This window comes from Malus domestica, chromosome 02 (genome assembly GCF_042453785.1).
Source record: "Malus domestica chromosome 02, GDT2T_hap1".
NCBI classification, from domain to species: Eukaryota; Viridiplantae; Streptophyta; class Magnoliopsida; order Rosales; family Rosaceae; genus Malus; species Malus domestica.
In genome coordinates, this window is record NC_091662.1 from 15,956,252 (window position 1) to 15,978,639 (window position 22,388).

A 22,388-nucleotide genomic window follows, 5' to 3' on the forward strand; every position below is an offset into this window, starting at 1 on the left:
GACATTAGGAAATATTATGAGAGAATGATCTCTATTTATAGAAGAGAGTTTCTAGTTTCATTCTGACATTGACACGTGTCGTGTTGTGATTGGCTTCTGATGTTGACACATGTCGCGCTATGATTGGCTTCTGATGTCGACATGTATCGCACTATGATTGGTCTCCTGGTTTGAGGGAAACTCTTCTGGGTCTTTGACGGTATAACGTTGACCGGTGCTTAGTAGTTTCGGAATTGGTCAAGTATGGTACAAACACACGTATTCTAACAATTGACCACAAGCATTTGGATCAAGCACGTATTGATTTTATTGATATTGATGTTGTGATACGATGTTTTCAAAATATGAGAACACGTCCTGAACAATTATAAATGAAAGTACAGTCGAATTTTTGAAAACAATTTTTTAACCCCATCATTGTAAATTTGTTTGCTCCGCCACTGGATATAGCATCACTCTTGATCACTGAAAAAAAGGAGAAATTGGGCGTACTAGCCCCTTACAAATACATCAACCAAAATAAACCATGTTCTCAAAATGCAATCTACTAGCCCTCTTTGACAAAATATCTCAAATTAAAAGTCTCTTACTGCAAAATATTATGTCAATAATTATCAATATTGTGTCGATAATGTATTAATATGTGTTGATAAGATATTAACTTGAGAGCATTTTCATCAAAGAAGACTAGTAGACATTGCATTGAGAGCAAAACTACATTTCGTCGGTAAGTTTGTGTAAGGGCTCTAAGCCCAATTTCCTAAGAAAAAAAGAATAGTGAGCATATTGCAATGAGAAATGTTGGAAACATACAAAAATACCACGTCAATAAAGTGAAAATTTACATATAATTTGTATTGAGTAATTTTACTTTTAATTAAACTAAGAAACTATTACATTATATAAGTCATGTTGTACGGTCAGATGCAAGTTAGAGAACGATATCAGCGTGGTTAGTGAACTCAATTAGTCTGAAATCTCCACAAGAAAGTGGAAAAACTGAAACCGCATAAGCAAAAAGAAAAACATGCTCCACACCACACTGCCCACCAATTTTGTTAGAAACGCACAATTCTGTGGGTAATGACTTTGGATGCTTATGGACTAAAAAACAATAAGACTTTGGATGTCAGCACTTTGCGGAAAAGGAGGCAAGGCCGATAATTTTTTCTCCCCCACCAACTAATATTCCTAGTACCATTGGATTCCAATTTCCAAATCTCCAAACCCCAAATCTTACAAATTGACTGTGCCCCCAATAATTTTGGTAAATAATTCAAATCACAATCCCTGTTTGTCACAAAATCTCAGTCTTTTTTTTTAACACCAAATCCCGCCGTGCCGTGCGTGCAATTAGATTTAAAGAACACGGTTTGCTTACTCAAAGGCCACGGCAGAAGAGACCAAATAGAAGCCACCAATTCTCCAGCAGCAGCAATTGAAGAGTAGTAAAATTACCAATGAGACCCAAAAGCGGTAAAGGGAATTGGAGCTCCAAGTTCAAGTTCAAGGGCAAACTTGGGTTGCCCACTACTTTCATCTTCTGCTCCTTCTTCTTCCTTGCCGGCTTCTATGGCTCCTCCCTCCTCTCTCAGGTCAAATTTTCATTTTTCCTCTTTGGGGTTCCTTCTTCCGATCAAGAACTTTAAGGGGGTTTTTCAAATTTTCAAAAGTGACTAAGATTATTTTTGAAAACTTTGAATTTTTTGCAGGATGTCGGTGGTGGTGGTGGTAGGCTGAGAGTGAGAGCTAGACTTTTAGAAACAGAGTACACTTCGATGCCTTATGGAGAGACCGGTGACGATTCTTTAACTTCCATTCCCTTTCAGGTTTCTGGTTTATTTATTTATTTGTATATCTGTTTTGCTGGAATTGTTATGAACAGTTTGATCCATTTAGGAGTTGTTTCAATTTTGTGGGATCAAAGATTGAATTTTTCATTAGCTAAGCTAACCAGAAATGGGGGCATATGAACCGTTTAGGTCTTGAGTTGGTATCCCCGAGCATTATATTTTCCTAATTTTGCAACTCCGGAGCAATGCGAAAGCATAATTGGCTTGGCAAAGCCACACCTTAAACCATCGACTTTGGCCTTGCGAGAAGGAGAGACAGAGGAGAGCACAAGGGATATACGAACAAGGTACATTCTCAACATTTGGTGTGGCGAATCAGCAAACCCTTTTCAGGATTTGTACTATTAGTACTCGTTACGCGTCCCATTTTTGTGGTTGATTGTTGATATAAGCTTATAACTAATAGCATTAATGTGATCGGGTTCACATGTAAGTAGTTTTCGTAAAGATGAGTGGTTATAGATGCTACTTTCATGCTTACATGGTATTTTGAAGCAGTTCCGGCATGTTTCTTTCCGCTTCTGATGATAAATCCGGGACTCTGGATGCAATTGAGGAAAAGATTGCAAGGGCTACAATGCTTCCCAGGATACATGGAGAGGTACTATTTAGTTAGAGTTTAGAGCTTATGATTACATCCTCCTCATTTCCCTATCTATATCTACACAAAAATCATATTGACTCATCTTGTTTCGTTGTAAGCAATACTTTGTGAAAGTTTCTCAATTATGTGCAAGCTGACAGCGTGAAGTTAAATATCGTATGTTGTGTTGCCAAAGTAACTCTATTCCTTGCACTTGCAAGTGTAAATGTTCTGCAAGCACAAACTGGGTTAGGAAGGGATAATGGAGTTGGGGGAAGACGGTTGTTGCAAAATAATCCTCTGTTAGTTTATGGCGGAGGATGACCCTAACCAGTTTTTGCAAACGCTTTTCTTTTATTCTGTTTCTCACTTGTCTGTGTGTTTCTGTTACGTTCCCACCACCCAACAGAAACATAATAAGTAATATCGTATTGTGTTGCTGAAACTCGTTGACCCTTTTGTTGAATTAGTTAACCTTTTATTTCAGGCCAGTTTGTAAAATTGTCTGAGCTGAGGATATCATCATGTTTCAGGCATTTAACGTCTTGCGCTATGAGATCGGGCAGAAGTATAATTCTCATTATGATGCATTCCACCCTGACCAATACGGTCCACAGAAGAGCCAAAGGGTACATCTTCAGCGTAATGCATGTATTTTGATTTGGCCTTTATTGATTTCATGATCATAATGTTTGTGCTTGTATGTCACCGATACACTTGCACTCCCACATCCAGATAAAACTAGGCAAAGATATACCTTAATGTTCTTTCCCTGTACATTTGCACAACTATTACAGTTGGGATGGAAAGCACAGTCCGTTATTCTGTACTCACTTCAAACGTATCGGAGTATATTCCCTGGATAAATTGGATTAGCTAGTTCGAAACCAAAAGGATGTGTTGGTCTTCATGTCTTATTTCACAAAAAGATGTTATACGAGAACTAGAATTCTTTCAAATAGTACCATTATCAAGTTGTGGATTTGATAGAATTATACTGTTTATTTACCATAAGCTTTTAAAGAGTCTTATTTGAACTCGTGCAGGTTGCATCGTTCTTGTTGTATTTAACTGAAGTTCAAGAAGGCGGTGAAACCATGTTTCCATATGAGGTAAGATCAAGACCTCTGTTTTTCTTATTGCCCTTTTGGTTTGTTCATCATCGATCATCCGGCTTTTGATCTGCAGAATGGCTCAAACACGGATGGAACCTATGATTTTCGGGAATGTGTTGGCCTGAAAGTGAAGCCACGCAAAGGGGATGGACTTCTGTTTTATTCATTGCTCCCAAATGGTACAATTGATCCGGTTAGTGTTGCTTTGCTTCCCATTGTCACTATTATTACCATCATTTCCAGAATCATCGACGTAAAAAATTAAGAAACGACGTTTTCCTCAGCTTGTCTCGTGAAATTTATCCCGGCTGCTGCTGTATATCATTCCGTCTGAGAGAATTTATTCGTTTATTTTGTCGGCGTACAATGCATTGTGAACCGAAGCAGTAACAGTTAAACGTTCCTATATATGACTGTTTACTCGTCCATTCTAATTTCGGAATTCGGTTGATGCCTCTGCAGTTAGCGTTACACGGGAGCTGTCCTGTAATCGAAGGGGAAAAATGGGTAGCTACAAAGTGGATCAGGGATCAAGAACAAGAGGATTAGTTGCAGTTGCTAATAGCATTGTTGTATAATGCTCAAATTTTCATCCTCACTTGAGCATTAACAGCACAACCTCAGCCAGCGGCGGGGGTCTTTCGTGTAAGAGCCTTCGTTTCGGTATGGATCGGAGTCTCGAGAAATTTTCCGTCGTGTTGACATCTTGTATCTCATCTAGCAATTCAATTAAATAAGAGAAGGAGGTTTCATTTGAAGCCAGATATGTGAAATGTAGCCGGTACAAATAAGATGTATTATGCAACAAAAGTAAAGAATTTTGACAATTCCATTCTGTTTCAGTTCCATGCAATAACAGCAAGTACAATTTTGCTAAATTATAATGCTAATTATGTCACTTTAGGGCACAAATGTTACAACCTACACAAAAAATTGAAAAATTGACCTTCGGGATGAGGATGGCGGAGATTTGCAGCTCTCAGCTACCGTCGGTTTATAAATCCCTAAACAGCAACAATGCCGGTAATAATTTGTAAGATCTGATTGTAAACATGTAAATTCCTTGCTATTCTCCAAACCAGCAGACTTGTCCTGAAATTTAAGAGGCTGAGATGGATTTGGCAAGCTGAATTGAACTGAGAGATGAGGAACCGATAATTGATTTCCGCCCTGCAGTCATTCAGTTGAACCCTAAGGAGTATACAAGACCATATCAATCTAATCTTACACACTTTTTTTTCAATATTTATGTTTCCCATACTTTTCTATAGTGGCATACCTCAGTCTGGATTCAGAGACATAAATTCTTCTTTAAACACTTCATTTGTGATGGTCAGAGACTAAATGAAGTATTCTCCAACTCAGCCGATAATCTGGTGATAATTAGGCAAAAAAATCACAATTTGTGCCAGTTGTGATACGGTTGCTTCCCCCATCGCTTCAAGACATGCATGCAACCAGCTGCTGTGAATAGCCCAAGCGCAGCAAACGCTATGATTGTTGAATTCCCAATGTTATAGTAGTATTTTCCCTGCATCAATAAAATAGTAGCAAGAAAAGTGAGTGGATGGATAACTAATCAATAAAACTACATGGTCGAATTTACCAGTTAAATAAGAACTTCTGTTACTATGGATGCTCTCAACAACAGGTAGCCCACGTCAACACACTGAGCCAGGTGGGGATGCTTAACCGTATGTTTTCTTTTCTATGTCAAAGTGATCCTAGGAAAAGACACTCACTTGCACCAGAAAAAGCAGAATTGCTGCATTTGCAGGAGCTTGAGAAAGGCTTATCATCCCTCCACGCAGTGCATTAGGGACATACCTGTGAACAAACAAGTAAAAGCAGGAAAACTATCAGATAAAAAATCCACGTAACAAAAATTGAGAGAAGAAATCACCTAAAAGAAAGAAAGAGCATTTGTTTAATTTACATGGTCCTCAATCTGGCAAGTGAAGGCAAAACCACACCAAGACCAGCGTGAAATATGCAAAATAGTGTCGTTAAAACTCCAATTTCCTGCATCTCAACAATTAAAATTTTAAACTTCCAAACAACTAGCATCAAACAGGACTGATGATTATCTTTCTTAAATTTCCAAAAACATCTTCACCTGGTAATCATAAGCTGTTACGGACAATACAAGCCCCAGCATGATGAATGCATATACTAGGCAATCCTCAGTTCTAAGGGACGACAGTCCACTATTCAGCCATGGAAATACTGTGCTTCCAAGCATTCTTGAGCCCATAAAACATGGATATATCAACCCTAGGTGCACTTCCCGTCCATCGGCCTAAAATCATGTTAATAAAATTTCGAGAAGAAACTGAAACTCACAAGTCTCAAGAGATATTTAAGGTCCAAAACTTAAAATCCATCTTTTAAATTAACTAGGATGGAAGAAAGAATTCTTTGTTCAAATTATGGAGGACAGAAAAGAATCTCATTAGTGTAAATTTCAAAGTCCTTAAGATATTAAGCAAGGTGACTTTCACTTCTATTAAATAGTTTGATTTAAATTATTAGATAATCATACCACTATTGTAGGGGCCCATAGTATCCAGAAGACTGTTATAGAGAAGTGAAGACAAGCTTGTGCCCATGCCAAAAGCCATATTCTTTTATCTGGCCATCGTATAAAGTTGCAACAGTAAGAATAAACCGCAAATTCATATGATAACACATCACATAATCAAACCTCTAACCAGCAAATAATCAGTCATGAGAAACGGGGACCTTTATAAAAAAAAAAAGTTCCACATACAAAGTGTGAAAATGCTCTACAAGCACTCATCCTATCAGAGGAAAGATGGCATCACATCAATGACTTAACTGTTTAAGATGGTAAAGAAATGGTGAAACATAAACAATGAGTATCAATGGAGGCAAATGTAAACAACGAAAGAAATAAAGTACAAAGCAAATAAGAGTTTGGTCCTCATGAATGGAGGCAAACATCTAACTTTGACAAATCATAAATGATTAGATATTCAGTCTCAATCAAGCTCATTAAATAACTGATTAATTTTCATAACGAATGTATTGAAGCAGTATAATTTGTTTCGAGTATATTAAGAAGGAAAGTAGACATACGTTTAAATACAAAATGCAACACTTACCACCAAAAATATATGCAGAGAAAGACGCTCTATACTCCTTAAGAGCTACTTTTTGTGGGGTTTGTGTCCATCCTCTGAGGAGGCAGACTAAGCCTACCATTGCCAAGAAGATGGCTGCAGTAGAATGTGAAGCCATGTTTTTCTCCAAATTATCACCAATGAGCCAATTTGAAAGCACCTGGCTTCCAATAAGAAACGCGGACTCAAAGAAACTCATTAACCAAAACGTCTCACTCAACATATCCTGCCTATGTCCTTGCTGCAAACACAAAGCTTATATATTAATCACTTCGTTTCCTAGAATAATTTCTACACACAAATCAAATGTGAAATACGACATTTCTTAACAACCTCTTCGTGTTGAACCACCATCCACGTCTCAAAACTGAATGAAAAAATTGAAGCTGCAAGTGACAAACAAATTCTCGCCAACAAAATGCTCGGATGATCAGTAATTCTCTTCCACCAGCCAAGAAAAAGGTGCAGAATGCAAAAGAGGATGCAAACTTTCTTTGGACCTCTACACAAAGTAAGAAAAACAAGAAAGGAAAATCGATAAGGGTTTAACATCAAGCATTTGAGTAACAAGCAAGAAACAAGGCTGAAATTTTAGCTAAAAATCGACACTAACATTAAATCCGAAAGCACGCCAAATAAAGAACCAACACACAGAGACGCAGCAAATCCAACACAGAGAGAAAACATCATTTGCTCTCTGCTGAAACCGTAGTAAGCTAATTCGAACTCGCCAAATACAGACCACAATCCTTCCATCACTGGCATCATAGAGTGAAAAATTATCCGATCAGTGATTGCAATTTAATAGCTAAATTACTAATCAAAATGCGATTTTTAGTTTAAAAATCTAAAGATGAAGCTTTTCTAAGTAAGTTGAGTTCAATTTTCTCGGCAACCAAACAAGCTGAATTCAAACTTAAATTACGAAACAGAGGATCTATCTGGAGGTGGAAGGGAATAATAAACGACGTCGTTAGGAGTACGGACCTGAGGCGAGAGAATAGATGAGAAGGAAGTTGCGCTGGAAGCGAAGAGAGGAAGCGGTGGGGGAGATTCCATGGTCGAAGAGCGACGGAGCTTTGCCAGAGCTGCCGCCGCCGCTGCTGCTGCAAGCGTAAGGGAAGACGAGGATGGAGAAGAGTGAGGCCAGGAAGATGAATATGTATACGCCGGGATTCGGTTCCCAAACGGAGCTCTCAATCACCACCGCCATTGATTCCGATTCGGGGCTTCTTCAAATCGATCAGAGCGAGAAGCTTTGGATCTCGGCGATTGGAGGCATTGGTGCGGATTGGTCCCTCTCTCTCTCTCTCTCTGCGTGATAACTGTAAGCCTGTGACTCTCAGTAGTACAACTGTAGACGAAGCTGGATGCGTCGTCGTTTCGGGAGGAAGTTCGGTTATCCGTCGGCACTTCAATAGTTCAACTGAAGGTAATTACCGCGCAATACGCAGACTCTTCTGTTCATGAATCATGACGGATTGTCCCCTTTTTTCTTTTAAACTACATCTCCACCCCAAAATTTAAAGTCATTTTTCAAAATGTACCAATCTGGTAATTCTCATTTTCTAACTCTTCAAATATCATATTATAGATCAAGTTTTTTTCCGTTCTAATGTCATACATAAAGTGAGAATTATAAGACACTTTCATATATTTGACAGGTTTTTTTGTGACAATCTTTGTTAATTTGTATTAAGAATCACACTTCAATTTAATCCCACGTGAACATTAAAAAAAAAAATAACCCATAATTTTGTAGCTTTTTTGTTGACCTGCACCATTTTATGAGTTAATTTATATTAAGAGTCACGTGTCAATTTATATTAATTATAATGAATTTTCTTGACTTACAAGTGATACAAAGTTACAAGGAGTTGATTTTCAAACTTCTTAAGAATCTACTTTAAATTCACCCAATAACATCTCTAATTAATAATTCTATTCACAAAAATTATATTAATAATATCCATTTAAAAAACTAAATTTACCTCAATTAGACCAAACTAACGAAGCCGGTCGGTGTGGCTTTGAACTGGTATTGGGCCCACAAGCCTGGACTCCATTAAGACCGTGTCGATCACGTGACGTAGGTGTCACAGTAATTATAGACTCGCTCGCCACCTACCAAATTTGCAATCAATACCATGACACAAGGAAACTCATCCAGAAGTTTCTAAAGTAAAGATATAAACTTGACTTGGGAGATTTTTTTAGTGTGATTGATATATGGGATGATACATTACGTATTATTATATAAATAATAAAATATTTATGTTAAAAAATTAATAAATTTAAAAATAAAATTTTCTATCAATCTTACTAAAATATATGATGTACTATTTTTGTTCCCGTCACAACTAAAAATTTCTCAGAAGATGGTGGCCTATAAATTGATCAACTCGCCTACCCCTTTCCGCCTAAGAGGCACAGAGCTCAATTGCCCAATTAGGGTTTCTAGCTCCTCCTCCTTATCTCTCGATTTACCAGACGGCATGGGAGGAGGCAACGGTCAGAAGGCCAAGATGGCCCGCGAGAAGAACTTGGAGAAGCAGAAAGCTGCCGGCAAGGGTAAATATTTCATCCTTTTTTTTTCAACTTTATTTTCACAAACAAAAATTACGCTTTTCATATGATAAAGAAATCTAGAAAATGGAAATTACAAATTTGTAATTTAAATTAGGTTTTAATTGCTTGCAAGCTTCTTTTGGGGATTATTGTGCGTAAAATTTCACTGAAAAATTGTCCATTGTGAGAAATTAGAAGGAAAAAGAAATTGAACTTCTGTGTTTAAAAGCTCGTAGTGGGGGATTGTGGTTAGATCTAGTTGTTGGTCTAATACGGATATTAATTTGGGTTAATTGTTTGATTTGAACAGGAAGTCAGCTTAAAACAAACGAGAAAGCCATGTCAATCCAGGTAATTACTTCAACTAATTGGTGATGATTTGCATCATGGTTAATTCATAAAATCGTTATTAAGTGTTTCGATATTAGTTGCGATGGTTTGGAATAAATACTTTCATTCTTATTTGTTTAAATGGAAATATGGAATGTGATTGGAAGTGGGTTATCAGGGAGTGTTAAATTTGTGCCTTCCAATGCCGTGCGTTAATTTTTCTTCTTCGTTTTGGGCTACTTTGTGATCAAATCGGCTCCTTGCGTTTCTGGTAATTCAGCTACTATGTCGAAAGTTTGAGGTGATAGTGATTATCGTATTTTGGCTGAGATGACTTTGCATATAGTTTACGAGAGCCTTTTAGTTTCAACCCCCGTCCGAGAGATTTTCTTTTGGGGGGTGGGAGGATTGTGTTTCGGTCACAAATGAAGTCTGTGCCATCAATTCGCTTATGCAGCGGTCTCAAGAGCATGTTATTGTATAATGTCGATAGTTGGTAGGTTTTTGATGAAGGCCTGGTTGATCGATATGTGTGAGTTTCCAATGTAATCAAATCTAATTGCTCCTCAGGCGAGCTAGTGCATTTTCTCCTTCATTTGGTTTAATATGACGATGATTATATGTTGAATGCAGTGTAAGGTGTGTATGCAAGCATTTATGTGCACCACATCGGAAGTGAAATGCAGGGAGCATGCTGAGGCAAAGCATCCCAAGTCTGATGTCTACGCTTGTTTCCCTCATCTCAAGAAATGAAAGAACATTTGGTAAGAAGTCACAGGGACAAATTGTGAACGTCGTGGCCCTTTATATTAAAGCCTGGAATGAATTTACCGAGTTCTTCTAGAGCGATAGCTATTTAATACTGCTTGTGGAGTTGTTTTTGTGTGTATGTGGTGTGTGTGAGTGAGGGAGAAAGAAAGAGATGTATCTCCTTGTTGAACCGAAACTCGGTCTTAAATGATTGTGAATGTTGTTGGTGTAACTCTTGAAAAGAGTTTGTTTCATGGAACCTTGGTTCACTGCGTTGTGTCGTCTGTACGGGTTGAGTGTCGAGTTTGTGGAACTGCTGTTTGTCTGGCAACTCCGAGGCAAATTCACACCAAACCTTGCCTCTTTGGTAATTAATTTGTGTGTCGAAGGTTCTGTTAAGTTTCTTATTTGGCTAACAGAAAAACTCAAATTTGTTAGCCGTTCTGCGAAGAACCCCTTTCGGGAACTTTGCCGGGAATGGGAAGACTGGCTGCGGGAAAACACTGTTGCCATTCCATTGTTTGGAATGTGCTTCACCAAACCCTGAGCAAACGCATGTTATACCGTCACATATTTTTCTCCTTTTGGACAATGTTCAAAGACCAGAAATAGAGAATGGCGTATGAGAGAAGAAAAGGGGAGCCGGAAGATCATTTCCCATTCTGAAACTTCTAACCTACGAACCAAACGGGCCGGAAATTTACAACCGCCGTTGAAATTTTGTGTCAATATCGAATGGAAGGGATGAGGATCTTAGAAATCTTCACTTTCTACCTATTCATTGTACATCGTGCAGTCAGTTTTCGGTAAGTACATTTTGTGTTTAATTTAAAATAAAATAATTTAAAATAATTTTTAACTGTCCGATGTACAATGAATGATAGAATGTAAATGTAAAGATCCTAGAGATCCTCATGAAGAGGATCCGGATGAAATCCAAATTCGAATCGAGGATCTGGGTGTGACACATTGGTATTGTCAAGCGCGTGACCACTGATTGGTTCAATTTGGTTTATAGAAATAAGCAGAAAACTTGTTTAAACGACCATGAAAACATACAATCAGTCCCAAACATAAGCGCAGTGATGATATTCGGATAAATAATACACTCCCAATTTCAAATAGCATAGAGCATGGACCTCTAGTCTGTGTAATAGACCAATTACGTCCGCATCCTGCTGCTTTCTGCTGCCCTCACCTGAGAGAAATACGGATGGCCCTGCAGAGTTACCGCCAAAAGACATTTAAGCATAGAACAGAGCTCGTATTAAATAAACGTCGGTGATTAACTGATGGCAGTAAAAAGGAAAAGAAAACGAGGAAAGAACCGCGTGTCACCCTTGTTCAGCCTGACTACAAGACCACTAAATGCTATATTATGTGAGCTCGTGCAGACTTACCATTGCCTCTTTTGCAGTTAATCTGTCTTGATGATCATACCGGAGAAGTTTATCAAGAAAATCAATGGCCTGCATGTCAAACACCTTTGAAAAATCAATGACGATTGTAGGAGTTGAGTGACAGATAATGTGAATAACTAAATTAGTGTAAATAATCAAGAAACGGTGACCTCTGGAGAAACAAGGTGCTGATTATCTGCATTAATAAACTTAGACCAGGGCTTCCTGCTGTGCCTGCACTAGTGTAGCAACGCATTAATACATGTATAGAGATACTAATTCCACGTTATTTGTTATGGCAGGATTTCAAATGCATTTTTGACAGCAACGCTTTTTATTTTGTTTGATAAGTTAAACTGCATTACTTCCTAGTGGAAGATGGAACCACTGCAGTGGCATGCTAAGATATTTCCACAGAATTTCACATTATAACAAAATTGACCTATTACTGGTTTACAGAGAATTGACAAAACTTAGAATACTGGTTTACAGACAATTGACAAAACTTAGTACGGCATTTATGCTGAGCATACCTCCCAACCAGTGCATCAAGTTGAGGATCAAGCTCTAAATGATACTTGTTCAGATATGCATTCAGCTCATCGGTCCCAAGTACCTGGAAATGCATATGAAATACCATAATCCGTTAACACAAACATTACACCAGATACTGGTTAGACCATATATATATATATGTATGTATATATATATGTATATGTATGTATATATGAAGTCATTAGGCCATATGTGTATGTGTATATGTGAGTTGGGGCATGTCCATGCCCAACACACATCATTGTGTACTATAAACAGAAACCACTAATTTGATTCTTTGCAGGAACTTTACTCGGAACTATATCATGCATACAGAATAAGTCATGCCAACCACCAATGAAGTACCGACATTACCTTGGCAATTTTTACCAGCTGATCATGGTTGTCATGACCATAAAAGAAAGGTTCCTTGCGAAATATCTACACAAAACAAGTATAATTGAGCAATCAACAAAGATTATATGCTTTTTGAAACACTAGCACATTCTAAAACTGGAGTTAAAAGTAACAACACCAGAATACAGTAACTGTAATTCTCTACCATTCCAGCAAACATACAACCAAGGCTCCACATGTCCAAAGAATAGTCATAATCTTGCAGGTCGACTAGAAGTTCAGGGCCCTTAAAGTATCTAGAAAAAAAACAAGGAAAGACATTTCAGTTTTTCCACAAAGATGAACATACAAACTGAAGGATGCAAGGAAACTCAAAGGAACCCTCACAATGCTTAAAACCATTAAAGAGATTTTCTACTCTAGCCTTAAAATTCTGGAAATTATATTAAGCATTTGACTACCCTCTAACTGCAGATGCCAACAAGCATGCACACGATGTTCAAATGTAGTGCCAATACAGAATTTTGAAAAAAGAACCTAATTAAGATAATTTTCATCCTAGCAACCTAAACAGATCAGTACTAATTTAGGCAACATATTCGCCTGCTTGAACAACTCATGTTTCAATGTTCATTCATTAACATGCATGCTCTTTATAGGGAACCCACTATCGAGAATACGCATTGGTCCTATATTGCTGTAAATTATTACCTTGATGCTACACGGACATTATATTCTTTGCCAGGGTGGTAGAATTCAGCAAGACCCCAGTCTATCAAGCGAAGTTTTCGCAATTCATGGTCTATCATAACATTGTGAGGCTTCACATCTCTATGCATTATTCCTTGTGAATGGCAGTAATCTAATGCCTGCAACGTAAAGATAATTAACTTGTGAAAAGGCACAATTAAACACTACTTGGACATTAAATTCACAAGTACTTAAAACAGATCCAGAAAAAGATGTTGATCCAGCATTCTTATCATCCAGAACACATAGAAAAGTTGATAACAATGCTTTGGACTAAGTAACTAAGGTTGATTGACATTAAATTGCATATTATTGAAGCAGGGTGTGAAATATTTCTTACAAGTTAACATACCATCATTAAAAACAAAAGCATACAAAAAATGGCCAAACCATGTCAACGTAGCCAACAAAACCTTTTAGCTTCTGATAACACAAGATTTCAGGTGGCATACTAGTCATTATGCAAACCTTTACATGGACTGAAATTAAAACCCTGAGTAACTTGGAACAGCCACAAAGCACTTTAAGGTCCATAGGATTAAAAGCTAAGGCTACAGATCCATTAGATGGAAGGTATTTTAAATTACTACAAATAATGAATCATTTGAGATCCATGTTTTTTTTTTCCTTCCTTTTCTTCTCATAAAAATTATACATATCTATGTCTTGTAAAGGTCCTATGACTTCAATCCAACAATTTACAAACATATTATTAACTAATTCCCTAAATTTGAATCAGTCATCTCCCAAGTGATTAAATTCCTCCTTCCTGATCCTGAGAGAAAGCAACAACCATTCAAGAAGGAATGCACCAATTTAAGAAATAACACAGTTATACAGTTTCTAGAAAAGTTGGAACAATTATCTGTGGAAACAGCGTGCCCTCTCGTTACTAAATTCAACTCTCCTCTCATTTAACAAAGTGCACCATTGTGGACTGGCAGAAAAAACAAAGATTGACCATGAATAATTCCTTCTACTCATCGCCCTACCAAATGAGCTGGGGAAGAAGGGAAGGAGCACAAGCAAGTTACAATGTTTACCTTGAGAAGCTCATATATGTAGTAGCGTATGTCATAATCAGTCAGCGTGGGGTACAAAACTTTAAAATCTGTACTGTTCACAAACTCAAATATCAGGCTCGGGGTTTTCGAGTGTTGATCTCGAACAATGTCAAGAAGCTTGACGACATTCGGGCCCCCACAAAGGTTCTGGAGAATTTTGATCTCTCTCTTAATCTGCACAAAAGACAACAACAAGGTGTTCTAATGTTACCATTATGCACTTACTACAAATGCATATTAAAAATTGCGGAATGGGGTTATTGGCAACTGATTCGAACAAAACATCAGAACCGAAAACCCTAATCTCCAAATTTCCTAAAAGGCAATTACTTAACCTTCTTTTTCTTAACAGGCTTGAGGATCTTGATTACACAGCGCTCGTTGGTATTGACATTTATACCTTCGAAAACCTCGCTGTACTTCCCCCTTCCGACTTTCCGAACAACTTCATAATCATCTTGATCACTGGAAACCAAAAAAAAAAAACCCACAAAAAGTTGTAACTTTTAGAAATTAAAATTGAAAAGGAAGGGGGTAGGGTAGGGCACCCATCATTGCCACAGATAGCACAGTAAATACACAATTAAATCCCTAATTAATTCTATATTAATCTTAATCAGCTTACTATTGCTTTGTATCTTAACTCCACTACAAGCTTACAGAAATTCAAATCATAAATCAGCAATTTCAATTGGATTGAATAATCGAGAAAAATCAATAAAATTAGAGAAAAAATTAAACAAATTAGGGAGGTGAAAATTGTTACCCCCATTGGACGGTGAGGGACTCGTAATCCCAGTACTCCTTAGGGCGGAGGACATTGACGTCGGTGTAGACGCGAGCTTTGGACATGGCTTCTGCTGCTGCTGCGGCCGCGGCGGTGGGATTGCTCGAAGCCGAGATCTGGCGAGGAGTGGTTTGGGTGGTTGTGGGGGTCTGCGTCTCGAGGGGAGGGTTTGGAAGATAGGGGGAGGGGGTGCGCACGAAAGGAGGGTGCGCGACCGGCGCACGCAAGGCAACGAGGGTGCACACTAGCAGGAAGCGAAGGGGTATTCCTGGATTTGTGCGCATATATTATGTGCTTGGGAGGAAGTTGTGGAACGACGACAACGTTAACGTCAAACGACGTCCCAACGAAAAACCTGCGTTTTGGGGTTGGGTTGGGTTGCTTGGGGGTTGGTTTGGTTCGTAATTTTAGTAACTTTGACGGTTAAATATTCGTTGGCGGGCAAATAATGGTTGACATGGAAAGTGGTGAGTGGCCAATTGTTTAGTGATTTGTAGGCCAAATTGCACCAAAATTCCTGGTATAATCACTTTCTTCCCTTTCGTTTTTGTCCTTGCACTTGCAGTTTATTCCGATAGCACCGCGTCAAATTAGTCAAAATTCCTTCAAGGTTAGGTTTTCCAAATGAAAAGACAAAAGTAAAAACATAATAGAAGTGCAAGTGGCCCTTTATCAGAATGGTGAAAAGGAATTGAACATTTGCATAATAATGTGTATTCAAATCTCATTTGTGGTTAATATAAAGATAAATAAATAAGCTGAACAGAGCAGTTATAGGAAGTCTCAAGATAAATAAATCTTTGCTAATCAAAATGTTAGGTGGCAGAATCTGAATGCTTAATAATTAATAAAAAAAGAAAGAAAGAATTAGAGTTATGTTGTAGGTCTAATTGACTGAACTGTTTTTGGGACTAGAGAGAGAGAGATGTCGGCGACAAGAGAGAGAAGAGAGAGTTTTAATTGTGAGGTGTATGGTGTATCACCCCATTATGCCTTTAATTATAGTAGTAGGATAGGTTAAATCCTTACCAATATAGGATTACAACTCTAATAGGATAATATCAGCTAAGGAGAATATTCTAAGATATCCTTAGATACACTAGGATTTACACAATCACATTTCTACTATAAATATAACTGCAATACTCCCCCTTGATTGTGAAAATACTCAAACAAAACATCGCATCAGATCTTCAGCAGTTAAGGTAGAATAGTTGATGAAGTCGTCGGCATAACAGGCGAATGCAAGTCTCTAATATAAAAAAAGTATGCATAGGTAAAACTCACAAAACCTCACTATGGTAAAACTTAAGGCAAGTGAAAACCCATAGACTAAGGAGAAAGATGATAAGTATGCATAATATCTAAAACAAACGTCAAACAGGACGAAAGTAATGAACTCAATAAAGTATGATAATCCCAGGATGGGTGCCTTATCAAAACCTCGTCAAGTAGCAAAAACCCAGTGGGAAAAATGCTCCTAATCGTAGGAAAAAGATTACATAAAGATCACGTGAGTATGCTTCAGGATACTCCCCCTAAGTTAGACATAACTTCCAAATAAGAGAACTACAAGCAATTCAACTCAAATAATTTATGCATATCGATTCCTTGGAAGAGTTTTTGAAAAGTATACTTGGGCAATGACTTGGTAAAGAGATCGGTCAAATTGTCATGGGAACGGATTTGCTTGACTTCAATATTTTCATGTCGTTGTTGCTGGTGTGAATAAAAGAATTTCGACGCTATATGCTTGGTGTTGTCTCCCTTGATGCATCCCTTCTTTAACTGCTTGATACATGTTGCATTGTCTTTAAAGATCGTCGTAGGAAGGTCAACAACAGTAGTAAGACCACTAGTGTTTCAAATATGTTCCATGACTGCTCTTAACCAAAAGCATTCACGCGATGCTTTATGCAGGGCGAGGATATCAACATGGTTTGAAGAAATCACAAGTAGCATCTGCTTGGTAAACCTCCAAGATATAGCGGTGTCTTCAACTGTAAAGACATAGCCTGTTTGTGAACTTGCCCTATGTGGGTCAGACAGATAACCAACTTCTGTGTAACCAACATGGTGGGAATCAACCTAAGAACTGAGGGGGGCGGCGGCTTCTCTCAAGGATTCATGGGTGTAGAACAAACCCAAATATGTCGTACCTTTAAAGTAGCGAAAAATGTCTTTAACACCATTCCAGTGTCTGCATGTAGGTGCATTTCTGTATCTAGCCAAAAGATTAAAAGCGAAGGAGATGTCAGGTTTATTGCATTAAGCCAAGTACAATAAAGCACCAATTGCACCTAGGTATGGAACTTCAAGCTCCAAAATCTCTTCCTCATCCACATTGGCTAGCCACTAGTGTACTGGGCTGCGCGGAAGGTACGGTTAAGGCTAGTTCGGTATGGGATACTGAACCGAAACCTTTTTCCCGATTCCCAAATCGAAGTTTTCGGGAATCCTAATTACAAGACCGATCCCAAACCAAATTTTCGGGAATCCCGAAATAGTTTCGAGATTTCGGGACAAATCGGGAATCCCGAAATAATTTTGGGCTCATGCGTCAAAACAAACGTAACTCATTGGCCTAAATTCTCTCATGCCTGTAAAGGAAGATAGGGGATTGTAAGAAAGATAGAATTCAAATATGGATGGTATCTTGCTAATAAAACAAATCTAATCCACCATGTTTTATGAAGGCTTCGTGGTTAAAAATTCCAAAAATGAATACCATGAACTGATAAAAAAATGAATTTATTTAAACTTGCCTTGCTAGCAATGTTGTTGGAAACACAAATTGCAGCTACTATCATTAAAGTACAAACTATTGAAGAAGAGTGCTAGATTCAATGAAGATTGCATAACACAAACCCTTATGCAAAAAGCTTTATGAAACAATAAACATTTGCACTTTTTCTCTTCAACTACAGGGCTTGGTAACATGCAAGTCCCTATTTTACAGAAAGAGTTCGAGGAGGAGGTGAAGGAGCTCGGGTCTGCTAGCTTCGAGGAGGAAATAAACGATTTATAGAAGAACCATATGATCAAAAACCCCAAATGTCAAACAAAATTGAAAACCCTCAAATCCAAAACCCTAGAATTCAAATGCCCAAATTAAAAACGAATTGAAGCCACAAACAAACTTTACCACATCAAGATGACTAGATGAACACAAGAATATTACCTTAATGAAGAAAGAAGTAGAAGGAAGTAGAGGTGGCTGTATTGATTATCGAATGCATAGGAAGTTGTCAAATGCAAAAAGAAAATGGAAGGCTGAAGTCTGGATGTAGTGTGAAGGTAAGGGTGAGAGAGTGAAATAGTGAAGGTCCAGAAAGAGAGAGAGAGAGAGAGCTTTGTGAGTTTGAACTGAAATGAGTATAAGAGTAGGGAGGGAAGGAAGTGAAGGTGAGGTGAGGTCAGAGAGTTTGGCGAAGAGGTCAAAGAGTGAAGGTGAAGGTGAGGTTGGGTTTCATTTTGAATGAACAACTAAGATTAATTCACAACCAATCCAACGACTTATAATATCTAAAACTATATATATGTTAACTTCGATTCGGTTTGGGAATACCGAAAAAATAAGATTGTGAGACCGATTCCCGTACCGAAAAGGTCGGGATCGGTTTGGGATTGGTACCAAAATTTTCGGGATTTCGGTTTGGGATTTTTTTGGTTCAATTTCGGGATTTTTTCGGTACGGTTTGGGATTTTCGGTATTTTTTCCACCCCTAGGTACAATCACCCCACCCTCAGGGATGGTTCAACATTCCCAGGCGATATTACTGCGTACTCTAGGTATGTCGATCCTTACAGGTGCGTTTGCAGCAGATATATGTGGTCTCGTCACCTTTGCTAGATTAGTAAAAGCATCCAGCATGCTTTGAGCGATGCTCTAAAGATCTAGAATGTGTCGCACTTCAGTTTCAGACTGGGCAGTGCAAGGATCTAAATGAAACATAGTGGGAGCATACCACGACAATTCGCGACGTTCTACAGGAACATTAGAGTTCTTATCTCCCCTTAACGATGGGAAGACTGTAACACCCCGCCCCGAAATATTTATTTCGTGAAATAATATCGATGATAGGCCCAAACTAAACTCTTGCTTAGTTAACTACCATTAATCATGATTTTCTACTTTAATTTCTTAATCCCGTGGCCAGTGGGCCGATGCTGCCATTTTGTACAAATTTGGATATTCTAAATACGAATTTGGTATCCATTGGATGTGTTTCAATCATTAGAACTAATGTTGAATATTTCGTTTATTTGGAGTAGAATCGGAAATGGTTAAAGATTGAATGGTGAACTACGAAAGGCTTGATCCCATTCAAGGGTACGTAGGCAGTCTAACAGGGGTTAGATGTATCCTTAAATTATCAAAACAAATCTTTTGTTGAGAAATTGAACTAAGAAAAGAAATTTGGTGAATAATTTGAGATTTAACCTTATGTTTTGGTAAATAAATGTTGATCATAAATTTTTTCAATTTTCCAACTAACTTTAAAAATTACCAAATTTTACAAGTAAGTAGAGTTCAATGAGAGGAACAATTTTCATACCTGGGCTGAAATCCAATTCGGCTGGTAAACACCTCAAATCGTCCTTAATCCACCGAAAACCCTTAATTTTGGGTGTTCTTAATTCAACTCCAAAACCATTTTGATGCCCCAACCAATGCATGTGGTTTGTTCCAGGCTTCAAAGGGAGTCCAAATGTGGTGTTAATTGAAGGTAATCGTTTTGGAATTCACCAGAAAAAGGGGAAACCTGCTGGAATAACCTTGGGTTTATAGCTTCGATTCGTAACATTGGCTAAGAAATTTAAGAATATAACACCACCAGGATGTTGGACTCGTCGAGGGCTTTCCATAGACACTAGAATCACCTCCAACGAACATCAAACGGGGGAGATAGGACCATGTCAAGGAACCGGGTCGGGTGGGTTGGCCAGTTCTCTCCTTCTCCCTCCCCTCATTTCCTTCCTTTGTGATTGGTCCTTCTTCCCCTTTCCCCCATTTTTTCGTCATTTCTCTCATTTTCTTTAAATCCCCACCATCCATCTCTTTCCTTCCTCCATCACAACCATCCACGTGGCGTTTCCAGATTATCTGGAACATTCCAGAGTATGGTCAAATGGCCATTTCACCCCTAACTTTGTTCGTTCATATCTTATTCATTATAACTCCGTTTCACAAACGATTTGCACCTAAGCGTTCGTGAGATCAAGCTCTATCCAAATATTCCAAAAAAAAAAATACAATAGCATATATGAGGACAAAATACGTCCTTTTATAATTACATTAACCAAAAAGGGGCATCTTCGTCATTTTCCACTTAACAAAAACTTATATGACATAAATAATAATAGAATTCGGATGCGGAATTTCACATTTTCCCCATTCAAAATTTCATAACCATAATCGACTTGTTTTTTATTTCCTACACATATTCATAATTATGAATATTAATTTCATATACTTAAATTTTATAGGGTATTACAAAGATTGTCTCATCAAAGTGACAATCCACAAAACGTGCGGTAATGACATCTCCTGTCAAGGGCTCTAAGTAGTGAATAATTGATGGCTAATCATAACCGACATAGATTCCCATTTTGGTATATAGTGGCGGTGCTGTTGGCACATAGACTGCTCACCCAAACACACGTAAATGCGAAACATCAGGCTCATATGCAGTAATCAACTGTAACGGTGAATGAGGTTGGGTAGCGATGGGCATCAAGCAGACCAACATAGCTGCGTGCAATATTGCATAACCGTAGGCAGATACCGGCAGTTAGTTCGCATGACCAAAGTTCGAGCTATCAATTGAAGGCGCTTTATGAAAGCTTTTGCCAGGCCTTTTTGGGTGTGAACATGTGGTACATGATGTTCAATTTCAATCCCAATTGACATGAAATAATCGTCAAAGGTCTATAACGTAATCTCTTTGGCATTATCTAGTTGAATCGACTTGATCCAATAATCAAGGTGGTGAGCCCTTAACTTAACAATTTGTGCTAGGAGTTTCACAAATGCAGCATTGCGTGTGGATAATAAACAGACATGTGACCAACGTGTCGATGCATTAACCAACACCATAAAATATCTAAATGGTCCGCATGTTTATTGGATAGGTCCACAAATATCCCCTTGAATCCTTTGAAGAAACTTAGGAGGGTTGTGAGTAATCTTTGTAATTAAGGGTTAAGTATTCAACTTCCCCAAAGAACAAGTTTTGCATGGCGGGAATCCAACGTATGGAGGTAAATGATGCCCATGTGATGATTTGAGGATACGGCGTATCATGTCACATTCGGATGTCCCATACGATCATGCCAAAGCAGCAAAATGCCTTGGAACCTAGGCTCAGGGCCAACCACATGGTAGGTTTCTATGCCATGAATGGTTGTGATGTATAATCCACTCGGTAAAGTTCCAACTTCTAGTGAATACGCTTCTAGCCATACTCGTAAGAAGTGACACAAAGAAATTCAGAACCATTCTTTTCAGTGGTTTCAACATGATATTGATTATCTCGAATGTCTCTAAAACTCAGCAACGTTCTTTTAGAATGTGGAGAATAAAGGGCCTCTTTAATGGTTAAGATAATACCATTAGACAACATTATACAAGCCTTTCAGTATCCTTCAATTAGGTTGGATGAGCCTGAGAAGGTTGTCAGAGGTGCATTCTTAGATATGAAATTAGTAAAATAATGTTGCTCACGCAAGATGGTGTACGTAGTAGCACAATCAGCCAAACAACTAAATTCCCCACTAGTCATACCTAGAAATAAAGTAATTGAATTGGTCACATGCATAAATATAATTCTATTCATTCAATTAATCAATCGAGAAATTATATCCATAAAATAATTATCCATAATTCAAAACAAACCAAAACCAAACAAATTATTCAAAAAACTTAGAAAAATTGTCCAAAAATTAAATCATAAACCTAAAAATTGTCTTACCACTCCTAGTGGGTTCGGCCACTAGGGGTAAAAGCACCCTAAAAAACATGTATAGAAGAATAAAACTTATTCGTCCATAGGAGCTGATGCCCCCTGCAATTCTGATATCTCTATGGATGTAGTAGCATCTTTGGGATGTTCCATATTGTCAAAGTTAGACTCACGATGGGAATGATACTT

The 22,388-nt window shown here is 38.1% G+C and overlaps 4 protein-coding genes across 6 annotated transcripts; 2 read left to right on the top strand and 2 right to left on the bottom strand.

Annotated features, from left to right (window-relative positions):
- The first annotated feature begins 633 nt into the window (after positions 1 to 633).
- On the top strand, positions 634 to 4,383 carry LOC103403818 (probable prolyl 4-hydroxylase 9). The gene is made up of 8 exons (XM_008342668.4): positions 634 to 1,595; positions 1,713 to 1,829; positions 1,983 to 2,140; positions 2,352 to 2,454; positions 2,970 to 3,065; positions 3,483 to 3,548; positions 3,625 to 3,744; positions 4,014 to 4,383. The coding sequence occupies exons 1-8, from the start codon at positions 1,461 to 1,463 to the stop codon at positions 4,098 to 4,100; spliced, it is 882 nt and encodes a 293-aa protein (XP_008340890.2). The 5' UTR covers positions 634 to 1,460; the 3' UTR covers positions 4,101 to 4,383.
- On the bottom strand, positions 4,318 to 8,257 carry LOC103403828 (uncharacterized). Of its 3 annotated transcripts, none has more exons than XM_070816136.1 (10): positions 7,682 to 8,257; positions 7,308 to 7,452; positions 7,028 to 7,196; positions 6,677 to 6,935; positions 6,094 to 6,182; positions 5,668 to 5,850; positions 5,488 to 5,573; positions 5,294 to 5,378; positions 4,831 to 5,082; positions 4,318 to 4,721 (listed from the first exon to the last, which is right to left on the bottom strand). In XM_070816136.1, exons 1-9 carry the CDS (start codon positions 7,905 to 7,907, stop codon positions 4,948 to 4,950), a joined length of 1,377 nt encoding a protein of 458 aa, XP_070672237.1. In that variant the 5' UTR covers positions 7,908 to 8,257; the 3' UTR covers positions 4,318 to 4,721; positions 4,831 to 4,947. The 3 variants fall into 3 exon arrangements, with proteins under 3 accessions (XP_070672237.1, XP_070672241.1, XP_070672246.1); XM_070816140.1 differs by having other exon boundaries at positions 4,318 to 4,742; XM_070816145.1 differs by having other exon boundaries at positions 5,158 to 5,378; positions 7,682 to 8,242.
- A 545-nt stretch (positions 8,258 to 8,802) lies between these two features.
- Positions 8,803 to 10,601, top strand: LOC103403807 (uncharacterized protein At2g23090-like). Its single transcript, XM_008342656.4, has 3 exons — positions 8,803 to 9,265; positions 9,573 to 9,613; positions 10,226 to 10,601. The coding sequence occupies exons 1-3, from the start codon at positions 9,073 to 9,075 to the stop codon at positions 10,343 to 10,345; spliced, it is 354 nt and encodes a 117-aa protein (XP_008340878.1). The 5' UTR covers positions 8,803 to 9,072; the 3' UTR covers positions 10,346 to 10,601.
- A 738-nt stretch (positions 10,602 to 11,339) lies between these two features.
- On the bottom strand, positions 11,340 to 15,727 carry LOC103403798 (casein kinase II subunit alpha-2). Its single transcript, XM_008342647.4, has 10 exons — positions 15,214 to 15,727; positions 14,783 to 14,912; positions 14,427 to 14,621; positions 13,345 to 13,502; positions 12,839 to 12,929; positions 12,652 to 12,717; positions 12,276 to 12,358; positions 11,913 to 11,976; positions 11,743 to 11,811; positions 11,340 to 11,561 (listed from the first exon to the last, which is right to left on the bottom strand). The coding sequence occupies exons 1-10, from the start codon at positions 15,516 to 15,518 to the stop codon at positions 11,505 to 11,507; spliced, it is 1,218 nt and encodes a 405-aa protein (XP_008340869.1). The 5' UTR covers positions 15,519 to 15,727; the 3' UTR covers positions 11,340 to 11,504.
- Between the last annotated feature and the right edge of the window lie 6,661 nt (positions 15,728 to 22,388).